The sequence below is a fragment of the Symphalangus syndactylus genome, chromosome 6, assembly GCF_028878055.3.
Source record: "Symphalangus syndactylus isolate Jambi chromosome 6, NHGRI_mSymSyn1-v2.1_pri, whole genome shotgun sequence".
Classification (NCBI taxonomy): Eukaryota; Metazoa; Chordata; class Mammalia; order Primates; family Hylobatidae; genus Symphalangus; species Symphalangus syndactylus.
Genome location: NC_072428.2, coordinates 12,905,038 through 12,918,516, shown reverse-complemented (window position 1 = coordinate 12,918,516; position 13,479 = coordinate 12,905,038). Strand labels below are relative to the sequence as shown.

At 54.3% G+C, this 13,479-nt stretch overlaps 1 protein-coding gene across 1 annotated transcript; it reads left to right on the top strand.

Moving 5' to 3' along the window:
• The first annotated feature begins 10,205 nt into the window (after positions 1-10,205).
• On the top strand, positions 10,206-13,245 carry C6H11orf96 (chromosome 6 C11orf96 homolog). Its single transcript, XM_055281855.2, has one exon. It carries the CDS (start codon positions 11,886-11,888, stop codon positions 12,633-12,635), a length of 750 nt encoding a protein of 249 aa, XP_055137830.1. The 5' UTR covers positions 10,206-11,885; the 3' UTR covers positions 12,636-13,245.
• Positions 13,246-13,479: the final 234 nt, after the last annotated feature.

Below are 13,479 nucleotides of genomic sequence, written 5' to 3'. Positions count from 1 at the left end.
ATAGGGGTGGATCCCTCATGAATGGCTTGGTGCCCTCCCCAAGGTAATGAGTGAGTTCTTGCTGTTGTTTCAAGCTAGAACTGGTTAATTAAAACAGCCAGGTATCGCTCTTGCTCCCTCTCTCTCTGTGTGATACATGCCTGATCCTGCTTCACTTTCTACCATGAATAAAAGCTTCCTGAGGCTTCACCAGAGCCAAGCAGATGCTAGTGCTGTGCTTGTACAGCCTGCGGAAATGTATACAGAACCTCTTTTCTGTATACATTACTCAGTCTCAGGTAGTCCTTTATAGCAATGCAAAATGGACAATATAAACGAACTTAAAAATTGTTTTTAGTTCCTTTGACCACAACCCATGGTAAAAAGGAAAAAAGTTTTTACACACACACACGCACACACACACACGCACACACACTAAAACTAAAGCTTCATGAAACAACACTGTATGGCATATGTTTACTCTGATGTTTTGTGTTCCATTGTGTATCATTTAAAAATGCTGACCATGGCCCCCAAACTGATTGTACAGCCCGTTGATGAGCCACACTCCGTGGTCTGAAAACACTGACCCAGCTCATCTAGAAGGTTCCTTCCTGCTCTGGCAGGCTGTGGTTCTGTTCCATTTCCTGTGGCCTCACCACCCCATCAGCCAAGTCTTTGTGGTTTTCTTCTTTGTGCTCTTCTAACAGTGGTTTCCAATCTCAGACTCTGCACTGAAGGCATGGTCACGAGCCCAGCTGCTGGAGGTGCACCCCCCACGCCCCTGTCTGAGCAGCGTGAGGCCTTCGAAGCCGCCTGCTGGGGCGTCATGAGTGGGGAGGGGCCTTCATGCCTTCTGCCATCATCACGGAGTAGGTTTGGGTGTCATCCACACTCCCCTCCATGCCCCACCGCGAGACTCTACTGCATCGGTCTATTCCCTGGAAAAGCGGTTGGGATTTAGAGTCTGGCTGCCAGTTAGAATGCTAGACCCTTCCCAGGCCCAGCTAGCTCCCTCTTCGCCCTCTCCCTCTGCCCACTGAACCCCTCCCTGGGCAGGTCCAGGAGTCACCACCGTGGGAGGTGCTGATGGGTGAAAAGAGCTTTGGCAGCAGATTGACCTGGGTTTGCATCCCAGCTCCACTTCTGCCTGGCTGTGTGGCCTTGGGAGAGTTCCCTGACATCTCTGAGCCTCTTTCCTTGAAAAAAGCTTGGAGATAGTCATACTGCTCTGGGAAGATGCATTTAAGGGTGAGATGATAGGCACAAAGTGCTTTTTGTTGGTGCCTGGCAAGAGTTAGGTGCTCAGGAAAAATTCATGCCTTTAAATCTCGTCCCCTGCGCGTCCCTTTAAGGGAATGGCTGGAGAAATGGCAGCTGTTGCCATCTTGAATAAAGAAGGGGAAGATGCCTTCCACAGGGGGGAAACATCAGGAAGAGGCTGTCTTAAATGGGGTGCACCGGGAGTAATCCCACCCAGCCCCAAACCTGTCCTAAAAGTGCAGAGCCGGGTGCAGCAGCACTCTGGTGTTCACAGGGCAGCCTGAGGCTGTGTCTGAGGAGGAGCAGGGCTTAGGGAGAACGGGCTCTGGGACCCCAAAAGTGGGCCCATAAGGATGATGGTGTGTCCTATCCTGGGGCCAGGCTTAGAACCTTAAATGACAGGGCATCATTGCAACCCTAATTCTTGGAATCCATTAAAAAATTCACCCTCCTGTGTGGCCTCGTTTTATCTCAGTATGTTTTCGAAAATGTCTGGTGAGATCCTCATGACTGCCACCCAGGGAGAAGGCTGGGGCACAAATGAGACTTCCACAATCCCAGGGTCATGAGGAGACCTTTTTTTTTTTTGAGACGGTCTCATTCTGTCACCCAGGCTGGAGTGCAGTGGCACAGTCTCTCAGCTCACTGCAACCTCCGCCTCCCGGGTTCAAGCGATCCTCCTACCCTAGCCCCCCGAGCAGCTGGGACCACAGATGCGCACCAACATGCCGGGCTAATTTTTTGTATTTTTAGTAGAGACAGGGTTTTACCATGTTGCCCAGGCAGGTCTTGAACTCCCGATCTCAAGCGATCTGCCTGCCTTGGCCTTTCAAAGTGCTAGGATTACATGTGTGAGTCACGGCGCCCAGCTGAGAAGAACTTTCTAGCAAACACCAGAACCAAAGTATTGGAGCAGGCAGTCCTGAGATGCTGTTTGCGTGCCCTCATGCTGTTACCCCTTACCAAGCCTTCGTGAAAGTCATCTTTGTAGGTGTCCTCAGCGCCCACAGCACTTTTTTTTTGGTGCCCACCCACAGTGGTAAATTGTTGAAAGGTGGATTCGAACCAAGCTGGAGACAGACAAGGGATGTAAGCAGCACCTCCATCACCAGGCCAGGCCAGGGAAGCTGCTTCCCAGAACTTGGAAGCGGTTCCTTCCAGGGCTCCTGACTCAATAGCCACCCCCTTTGTCACCTCAGCTCCTGACAGCTGCAGAGCCTGGGGCTCTGAGAGCCAAAGTGACTTGCCCTGGACCACATAGCTCTAACAGCAGAGGCTGGAGGCGCTTTGGAGGGCTGCGCTGTGTAGCTGGGACTTGGTACCACCTGGGAAAACCTCTGACCCTCTTGCCTCTGCGTTTCTGGCTCCAGCTGCCCTCTTTGTTTTTCCAGTAGCCAGAAGACTCTGCTTCCAAGGGAGAGACTTATACTTTAACCTTGGAGCATAAGGTAAGTCCCTCAGGCTTGCTTTATGGAATCGTGGTACTGGCTCATGGTTCAGTAGGAGCAGCGAAACTTCTCAGAATGCGAGGCTACAAGCCCAGTCTCTATGCTTACTAGCTGGCGGGTGTCCCTGGACCTCAGTGTCCCTGTCTACATATGAGGGAGTAATGTCAGATGGACCTAGTCCAGAGAAACTGCCCTCCCAGGAGGCAGCCAGGCTCAAGGTAAAGTCCAGGACGGGGTCCCATCCTGACTCCGCCCTGCCTTGCCGCTGGCTGTGTGACCTTGGTCTTGTTCCCTCCCCTCTCTGGTCTTCTCTATCTTCATCTCAAAAGACGGCAAAGATATTCCTGTTTTGCAGAAGTCACAGGGGTGAAACTACTTTGCAAAGCTTGAGGGCCAAAGATTGTGAGGGATTTTATTCTCAGCTGTGTAAAGATTCTCAGACCGGTGGTCCCAGAAGAGGAACACTCAGGCCTGCAAGAAAGCTTGTGGGAGGGGCTGAGCCACAGACCCTGGGTGGGTGAAGCTGTGCCGGAAAGCAGAACCTCGGCAGGGAAATGAGCTCTCGTTACTCACATCGGCACCCCAGGTCCACAGGCTGGGCTTGATTCTTGGGAGTTCTTCTTGGGAGGTCTCCCTGGGCTCTGGCTCCCTCGGAGTCCCCAAGAATCTCCCTGCCTCTGACTCCAGCCTGGTGTTCCCTGGGACTCATCCTGGGAGTCAGGGGTGACAGGGTGCCTCCTCCCGTGGGACCAGCCCTGCCATGGCAGCCGCTGCAGCTGGTATCCCATTGCAGTGTTACAGTGAGGCTCAGATTACACAGTGAGCTCATCCCAGCATGAATGGGGCCACCGGGGCGGGGCACTGGAAACTAATGGACCGATGCGGGGGCTGTCACTGGGGGTCTCCCTGGACCCTCTCCCTCCCTCCCTCTCTCCCTCTCTGTGTGTCTTGGACTGTCTTCTTCCCTGTCTCTCTCTCCCCCTCTCTTCTCCCTCTCGTGCACACTGACACCCCTTCTTGGAGCTTGCCTGGGATTGTCATGGCAACCCTCCAGCAAAATTATCAAAACACTTTTATGCTCCCAATCGTACCAGACGAAGTGCTAATTCTGAGTAAGGCTGAAGCAGTTGGTTAAATGCTGAAGTCACAGGCTTTGTGTGGAGGCCCCCCTGGGGGTGGAGTGGGCACCAGTGGGAGGTGAGGGCTGGGACAGGGGACAGGACCACCCGAAAAAGACTCAGCCTCTTGCCTGCTAGAGACGTTGTGTGTGTTGCTTTCCTGTCCCCACCCCTTATGCCACATTCACATTTGCATTCCACACACACATACACACACATACATGTACAAGCGGTGGCTGGGCCAAACACACCCAAAGTGTAGATGGACCCAAACATCTGGAATAATCATCGCCTCATTCAGTGCTTGGAACTCTGAGACCCACTCTAGGGAGAGTTCTGGGTGAGGCGGGGGATGGCCAGTTGCCCAGTGCATCTGGCTGGCACTGGGTCTGAGCCAGGGCAACAGAGCAGCCGTGGGAAGGGACCTGACCTTCTTGCCTACCCCCCAGGGAAAAGCAGAGGAGGACCTGTGAACAGAACTGCCCCCGGCCTGGTTCTTCCCACCTTGATGTGCATCCCAGGACACACTGCATCCCTGCTCCCCTGTGACTCAGGCCCAGGTTACCATAGGCTCCCTTGGAAACAAAGCCCTGCTAATGGCTGAAGAACTGGTGGTTGCTTTTTTAAAATCCCAGCTCTGCCCAAAAGCCAAAGTGGGTAGGGACGATGGGGGAGGTGGCGCACAAGCCCCTCCCCTCTCTGCTTCCATCTCCCCACCCCATCTGCTTCCCTAGGACACCCCTCCATGGAAGCCAGCCTTCCCCTGCAGCCTTAGCACAGGCTGCTCTGGCTGAAGGGGAGGCATCTACTCCTGTGAATGGGTCCCCTCATCCTCCAGAGGATTCTAGGATGTTAGAGCAAGAGGGACCCCCAGCGAATCAGAGTCTGGCCTCCTTGCTTCCCAGATGGGGGAACTGTGGCTCAGAGATGGGAATCAATGGTTCAAGGCCACAGAGTGTGTACACGCACACACACGCACACACACACATACAAGCAGTGGCTGGGCCAAACACACCCAAAGTGTAGATCGACCCAAACAACCAACCTGCAACCAGGCTTCTGGATTCCAGGCCAGTGGTGTTCTCATTGCACCAGAGAGACCACAGGATGGGGTGGTGCAAGCAGTGAGCACCAATTTCAGAGTCAGACAGGCCTGGCCTTGAATGCTGGCTTCAGTGCTCAGCACTTAGTGTAGCCCTGATCAGCCCCCTGAGTCCTCAGCTGTAAAATGGGGTGATGCTAGGGTCCCTCTGGAAGGACACAGTGAGGATGACTTCAATGAGGCGGTATGTGCACGTGCAAAGCACAGTTGGCACAAGGTCAGACACAGAGTGAGTGTTCAACAGATGACTTTTATTTTTATTTTTTTTAGAGATGTGGTCTCACTGTGTTACTATGTTGCTCAGGCTGGCCGGAACCTCCTGGGCTCAAGTGATCCTCTAGCCTCAGACTCCTGAGTAGCTTACAGTCGTGCACCACCGTGCTCAGCAACAAATGACATTTCTGTGTCCTTCCTCTGTAGCCCCAGAGCTACAGACCTGCTGAGAAGAGGGACTGTCCTACATCCCTGGTAAGGGCCGACCCCAGTCCCGGGGTGGCTGGGTGAGGCCACGTAGCCTGTCCTGGAAAAGCCCACACTGACCTCGCACAGCTCTGAGCCTTTGCAAACCCAGCAAGTCCCAGGAAGGCCCAGAGGGCAAGAGGAAGCAGGACCCCTGGTGCTGGGCGGCTCCCCAGTACCTAATCCCCCCAGGCCTGCCCACCCTTTGCATCTTGGCTGTCAGGCCTTTGGAGGAAAGAAAAATGTTGAAAGAGGTGTTGATATCCGCCAAGGCCCCCGAGGGCCACCTTTGGGCATCAGCAGTAACAACACCCCAACCTGGTTCACTTCTGCTGTGTGAAACTCCACCCTTAGAGATATGATTAGAGCGCAGCGTTGCTCGGGCTGGCTTCCTCTTTTAAATTGTGAGTCAGGCAGGAAGGTATAAGCCACCAAAACCCCCAAATGCCCTCTGAAGCAGGAATTTCTTGGAACCTTTCCCTGATATCTTCTCAACCAAGTTGGGGGCTGGGTAGGTTTGAGGATGAGATCATAAAAGCAAAAGGAACTTTTATTTTATGCTTACAACCTGCTGGGTACTGTGCTAGGCGCTTTCCTACACACTGGCACCCAGGGGCATTGCTTCTGCTTTCCAGGTGCGGAAGACCCACCAAGGTCACAGAATGAGTCCATGGCGGCGCTTACGTTAGAATCTAGGTCTGTGTTCTTACCTGACGGTGGCCTTTGGCTGGCTCCTTGAGCAGGGAAGGGCAGAGAAGGCATAAAAAGGCAATGGTGGGGAGGGGTGGTCCCAGGCCTAGGGACATCCTGAGGTGGGAGGAGTCATGGCTGGGGAGGGTGGGTGGTAGGCCCCGGCGATCTAGGCCGTATGGGAGTTCAGCCCTCCATGGGAGGTTCAATTTCCCCACCCTCCCTCCTGCCCTCTTCTAAGAGGCCCCCAGTGAGCAGGGCCCAAGACCCAGGAGGGGATGATCTTATTGCTAATAGGGACCTCTGCTATGAAGCACGCACCCTTTTTCTTATTTTCACTGCCCTGGGCCAGGATGGGGAACCTCCCATCCAGGGGAGTGGAGGGAGTTGACTTAGGGTACCCTAGTCCCTGGCCTCAGAATTTGGGGTCCAGAGGAGCTGTGTGTGTTGGAGACAGTGTAGCACCTTGGCTAGCCTGTCAGGAGCCGTAGGAGCAGGGCACATGTGGTAGCAGTCCATGCCACAGGGACCTCTGCGTGCCAGCTCTGTGCTGGGCGCTGGAAAGGCAGTGGTCAACACTGACCACCTAGTGGGGAAGACAGACAGTACAGTGTTAACAGACAAGTAAGAAGACCCTTTAGATAATGACAAACATGCCATGAAGGAAATGGGGACAGAGAGACTGAGGGGAAGCCGTCAGTAGGGTGGCTAGGCAAGGCTTCTTCAAGCAGGTAGCATCTGAGCTGAGAACTCTGCAGGGCAGATAGTCGAGTGGCTTGTCCAAGCTCACACAGTAAGTTCTGGGGAAGCCAGACTAGCACATGTCTCTAGACTCCCTTCGAGTGGTCTCCCTGCTCCTAGAAACATCCTTCTCTTGGATTCTGACGTGTCTTCCTGTTTTCCTCCTACCCTGTTGAACACTGCTTCTCTGAGTCCTTGGCTGACTCATCCTCTTTCCAGTGCTGGACTGTTCCAGCCCTCCTCTGGAATGTGGGCCTCCACCCAGCCCCCTCCAAAACTGCCACCTCCACCCCTCACCTCTCCCCTAGCTTCAGTGGCCTGCTTGACATCTCCACCTGGACGTCGAAGGGTCTCTTAGAACAATGCTAAGTCCATATAATAGAGACCCCAAGCTAGAGTAGTTTAAAAAGATTCGGTTGATTGTTCACTCCTGTAATCATTACAGGGGAAGTGCTTCAGGTTGGCGGATAGCTCAGCTCCACGTGGTCATTTAGGGACTCGGACTAATGACGGTGCTGCTATCTTTAACGTGACAGTTCCAGAATCTCTCTGGTTATTGCTCTTCCAGCCAGTGTGAGGGGAAAAACACAGAAGTCTAGGGCAGGAATTTCTTCTTAATGGAGTGAGGCAGAAGTTGAGCATACTTCTCACATTCCACAGATGAGAGTTTAGACACATGGCCTCCTAGCTGCAGGGAGAGTTGGGTCGTGCCCCAGCTGGGTGGATAGCTAGCCATCTCTGTCACAGTCTGTCCTCGAGAAGAGCGAGGACTTGCCTGCCTTGGCAGCAGAGGAGGTTCTCCAGGGTGATCCCTTATTCTGTGTCTCCCTGACCTTGGCTTTGCCCCTCAACATTGCTTGCCTGTCATTCTCCACAACCACCGACAGGGTGTGGAGAGTCCACCCTCCTTGGATGCTGACTCCGGCTTGAGCAATCATCGGCTTTTGCAGTCCAGCCTTGCAATTTTGCTGGTGATAACAATTCCTTCAAAAACTTAGTAGGCTTCATCTTTAGTCAGTTCTTTGAGCCGTGACCACATCCAAAGTTCCTTTCTTGACAGAATTATGAAGTCTATCTTCCATACCCTTCTGTTTCCCATTCATTTAAAATGAAAGTGGCTGGGTGCAGTGTCTCACGCCTGTAATCCCAGTACTTTGGGAGGCTGAGGCAGGTGGATCACCTGAGGCCAGGAGTTTGAGACCAGCCTGGCCAACAGAGTGAAACCCTGTCTCTACAAAAATACAAAAATTAGCGGGGCATGGTGGTGCACGCCTGTAATCCCAGCTACTCAGGAGGATGAGGTGGAAGAATTGCTTAAATCCGGGAGGCAGAGGTTGCAGTGAACCGAGATTGCACCACTGCACACCAGCCTGGAAAACAGAGCAAGACTCCCTCTCTAAATAAATAAATAATAAATAAATAAATAAAATGAAGGTTATCCTAAGGAGACCCTAAATAGCAGACTTAGATGTAATACCTTTAATATAATACTTTGCCACAGGGGCGAGTTCTTTGTTTGGTTTAAAGTTTGGTCTAAGAGACAGGCTTTGAGAGAGGCTCTGAGCCACGATAGTCTGACTTCCTGCTCTTTGGACAAAACCAGTTGGCTTTTTCAACCCTGAGGACACCAGTTTTCTGAATTCTCTGTATTTCTGTCTATCTTGTCTTGCAAACTGGCCAATCTCTTTCTTGTAATATTTTGCTAAAAGCAGCATCAAGCAGCCAACACATGCAAATGGCTTTGGCTCTTTCCAACCATTTTTCTAGAATTATGGGCTCAATAGGCATGTGGACTGTCTTCCAAATGACCACAGGTGACATTTGCAATAAATGTTTTGTCCCAGCATAACAAGGTTCACCAGCTTCTCATCCTCTAATATCTGTTTCCATCTTGCTCACCACCAATAAGCCAATGCTACATATTTGAGGGGTTTTATACATGGCAGTTTCCCACTCCTGGTATGAATTTCTATAAGGAGCTTCAAAGTACAGTGGTTTTAAGGTTATAGAAATTGCTTTTTCTCTCACCTAATACAGTTCTGATGTGAGCATTTCAGGCCTCATTCAGTTGGATGGTGGGTTTTAATAAGCAGCCAGCAGACTCCACAATGGCCCCCTCTCCCCACCCTTCTCTTCTCCAGTACATTTGCCTGTGTATCAATGGCACCACCATCACACACTTGCTCAAGCAAATACATGGAAGTCAACTTATTTTTTGAGACAGGGTTTCACTCTGTCACCCAGGCTGGAAGGCAGTGTCGAAATCTTGGTTCACTGCAACCTCTGCCTCCCAGGTTCAAGCTATTCTCATGCTTCAGCCTGGGTAGCGGGGATTACAGGCACCTGCCACCACACCTGGCTAATTTTTGTATTTTTAGCAGAGATTGGGTTTCACCATGTTGCCCAGGCTAGTCTTGAACTCCTGACCTCAAGTGATCCGTCCGCCTTGGCCTCCCAAAGTGCTGGGATTACAGGCATGAGCCACCGTGCCCGGACAGAGGTCAACCTTGATCCCTCCTTGACCTGCAGCTCCCATCTAATCTATCAGCAAGTTCTCTCAATTCTGTCTTCAGGGAAATCCCAGATGTGACCATTTCCTACATCTCCATTGCCTCTACCTTAATCCAAGCCTTCAGTGTTGTAGGGTCACATAATATTCTTCCAAGCGACCTTCCTGCTTCTTTCCCAGCTCGTCTCCACACAGAAGCCAGAGTATTATTATTATTATTATTATTGTATAGAGACTGGGTCTCACTATGTTACCCAGGCTGGTCTCCAACTCCTGAGCTTAAGTGATCCTCTCACCTTGGCTTCCCAAAGATTATGGGTGTGAGCCACTGTGCCTGGCCTCCAGAATGAGTTTTGAAAAACATAAATTGGAGCATGCATTAAGATGCCTTACTGTTGCCCTTAGAATGAAATTCTTTTTTTTTGAGACGGAGTCTTGCTCCATCACCCGGGCTGGAGTGCAGTGGTGCAATCTCAGCTCACTGCAAGCTCCGCCTCCCGGGTTCACACCATTCTCCTGCCTCAGCCTCCCGAGTAGCTGGGACTACAGGCACCCGCCACCACGCCTAGCTAATTTTTTTTTAATTTTTAGTAGAGACGGGGTTTCACCGTGTTAGCCAGGATAGTCTCGATCTCCTGACCTCGTGATCCGTCGCCTAAACCTCCCAAAGTGCTGGGATTACAGGCGTGAGCCACCGCACCCCGCCGAAATTCTATCTTTGTAACCTGCCACTAAGGCTTCAAGTGACTATCCCCCCTTCCCATCCCCCTCTCTCTGCTTTAGCCAACAAGCCTCCTTGCTGTTTGTTCCTCGAACACACCAAGTGTATTCTTGCCTTAGCATCTTTGCACTAAGACTCCCTCTGCCCAGACACTCTTCCCACCTTGTCACATGGCTGGTTCCATCTTTGTCCATCGCAGGGCAAACTGCTGCAGTGTAGTGAGTAAGAGTGAGGGCTCAGGAGCCATGCTGCTGGAGTTTGAATCTCAGCTCTTGCTACTTCCTGCTGTGGGACCTTGGGGCAAGTTTTCTTAGCTTCTCTCTGCCTTGATTTTTCTACCTGTAAATGGCGATAAGAAATGTATGGTATTTGTTACCCACGGTGGTTGGGAGGATTAAATAAAATAGTGAACACATTGAGTTCATGCATAAAAAGTGCGCAGAGCATGGTCGTACTAAGAACTTAGCATGTTATTATCGCCCTTCTGGTGGCAGCTTAAATATCCAGGCTCTGAGCAGCCTTTCCTGGTCCCGTGCTCTAAGCATCTCACCACCTGCATCCCTAGCTCATCGCGCTACTTTATTTCACGACAAAACATGTTCTTGTTCGTGTGTGTATCATCTGTCTCCCCACAACACCCCACTCCCATTAGAATGTAACTTTCATGAGGGCCGGGACTGTACCTTTCTTGTTGGCTTTCATGCTTTCATGAGCAGGAAAGTAACTTCTCAGTAAATCTGTGTTGAGTGGATACGCAAAGGACGGAGGCCAAATCCCACTGACTCCCTCCTTTTTGGGTGGCCCTGTGAGCCCTGCTGGGTGCCTGTCCGTGCCCCACATCTCAAGCCCACTTGGCCATGGCCGGGCTCACAGTTTCCTCTTGGGAGTCCCAGGACATAGGGCAGGGACTGCCCTGTGGACCTGTCTTAGAGACCCTGGGAACACTGGTGAGCTTTAGCTCAGGGTACTCGCCCTCAGCAGGGGGCTGTCAGAGCATGGACTCTGGAGTCCAGCCCATCTGTTTCCATCAGATACTAGTGGACCAGTTACTTATCCCCTCTGTGCCTGATTTTCCCATATGTAAAAATGAGAGAATACCAATTACCTCATAGGGCTGCTGCTGTGAAGATTAAACAGGATAATATATGTAAAACAGAGCTCGTGGTTGGCTTGGAGTACAGCTCTCCAGATGGTAGCTATTATTATTATTGTTGTTGTTGTTGTTGTTAGTGCCATATCCAGTGTCACTCTTCAGAGCACGAATGGGGGTGCCCGAGGGACTTGGGTGGCGGAGAGAGGAGACAAACATAAAGAAGACATCTAGGGAAGGGAAGAACCGGAATGGAATAATCGAGATGTGTTTGCATTCGTGTGTGCGTGTGTGTGTGTGTGTGTGTGTGTGTGTGTGTGCGCGCGCGCCTGCGGAGTGGGGTGGCAAGGATCCAGAGGGGGAACCCGCCCCTTCCTCCGAGCTCAGCTCTGGGGAGTCGGGCGCTCAGGCTCGCCAGGCTGCAAAGAGAGCTGAGAGCTGCCTCGCGCCCCGCGCAGAACCGGCGGTGGAATAACCAGCGCCTCGAGTGTGTACATCTGGGACCAGAGGGCGGGGGAGGGGAACCCGCGCCCCCGCGGCCAACCCGGTTGGTGCAGACTTGGGGATCCCAGAAGGGACAGTGCCCGCCCAGTCTCGGTGATTGAGGGTCCCTGCCCGGGAGCAGCTCGGGCCAGCCGCGTGTTCTGGGGCCGCGGCTTCTCCCGGAACCCCCGCGGGCGGGGCCTGCCTTCCGGAGCCGGTTGGCGGGGGACAGGCGGCGCCGGGGAAGGGGCCGTTACTTTCCCAGAGTGGCGGGGCGACGTCATGCGGAAGGGCGCGGGGCGCGCACGCTTTAAATGGCATTCGCTGTCATCCGAGCTCAGAGCCGTGTGGGCAGCCGCGGGCTATATAAGCCGCGAGCCGGGCCGCCGCGGGGCAGACGGCGACAGCAGCGGCGGCGAGCGCCTCGGAGGGCGGCGGAACAGCGCCCCCCGAGCCCCGCGCCCCCCGACGGGTCCTCCCGCCCGCCCGCCCTCCCGAGGAGCGCTGGCCCGGGCCCGCGAGGGCCGCCGCCACCCCGCAGCAGATTTGGATCCCCCGCCCGGCGAGCCCCCGGCTGCTGCCTCCCGGGGGGCCCCGGCGCAGCGGCCGCCCCCAGAGAGCCCCGGCGCCCCGCCGCCCGGCCCCGCAGACGCCGAAGGCGCCATGGCCGCCAAGCCCGGCGAGCTGATGGGCATCTGCTCCAGTTACCAGGCGGTGATGCCGCACTTCGTGTGCCTGGCCGACGAGTTCCCGCAGCCGTTGCGGCCCGCCAAGCTGTCCAAGGGCCGGGGCCGGCTGCGGCGGCCGCGCCAGTCTCGCTTCAAGACGCAGCCGGTGACCTTCGACGAGATCCAGGAGGTGGAGGAGGAGGGGGTGTCCCCCATGGAGGAGGAGAAGGCCAAGAAGTCGTTCCTGCAGAGCCTGGAGTGCCTGCGCCGCAGCACGCAGAGCCTGTCGCTGCAGCGGGAGCAGCTCAGCAGCTGCAAACTGAGGAACAGCCTGGACTCCAGCGACTCCGACTCGGCCCTGTAAGGGGCGCCGCCCGCGGGGGGGACGCGCGCGTCCGCGGTCCGCGCGGGGACCAGCGTGTGAACCCCGAGAGTGCCCGCGCCGTGCTCCCGGGGGACCTGCAAGGACCCGGGACCGCCGCTTCTCGCGCGCTCGGACTCCCGCCCCGCTGCGAACCGGTTGGTGCGCCCCTCGCCGCGCTCGCCCTGGCCCGGGGGCGCCGGGACCGGGGCCGCTTTCCTTGTCCTTGTAAATGTTTATTTTTTAACTCTTCCCAGTGCGAACTCTGCTGTGAGTGTGTGCGGGGAGGCGCGCCCGCGCTGAGTCGGCGGCGGGTCGCCACTCCATGCCCTTGTCCGATGGTTTGCAACTCCGATTTTGCACACCGCTCCACCGTGCCCCCCAGCGCACACCCGTTCACACTCACGCCAACACTCTCGCTGAACACTTTTATAATTGTTAGGCGTGGCCGTTGGGACTTGGGGCGCAGCGCAGCTGCTGCTGCGTCTGGAGGATTGATATTTATTTTTGCATTGCGATGGCTGAAGGCGTTTATTTAACGATCTTTTTACCTGGATATGTCTGTGAGGCTCCTGAAAGGAGACAAATAAAATCAATATATTTGCACAGTGCATTTTTCCAGGCTCTTGACTTTTTGCGCCTTCGGGGTCCAGGCTCCCAAGACTCGGGGTGGTGGGGGAGGAGGTGGCAGGGGGATGCCGGACCAGGGAGCCGGGAGTGGGGCTACTTCCACAAGCTTCGGTCACTGGAACAAGGTTGCGCCACCGGTGCGCGGGTCGGTTGCCTGCCTCCCCAAGTGGATCCGCCCTCGGTCCAGAGTGCTCCTGCGTCCCTGGTCTATTCCCCA

Bases quoted from the DNA above. Each gene is read 5' to 3' on its own strand.
- C6H11orf96 (XM_055281855.2), top strand. From the start codon at position 11,886: ATGCGGAAGGGCGCGGGGCGCGCACGCTTTAAATGGCATTCGCTGTCA.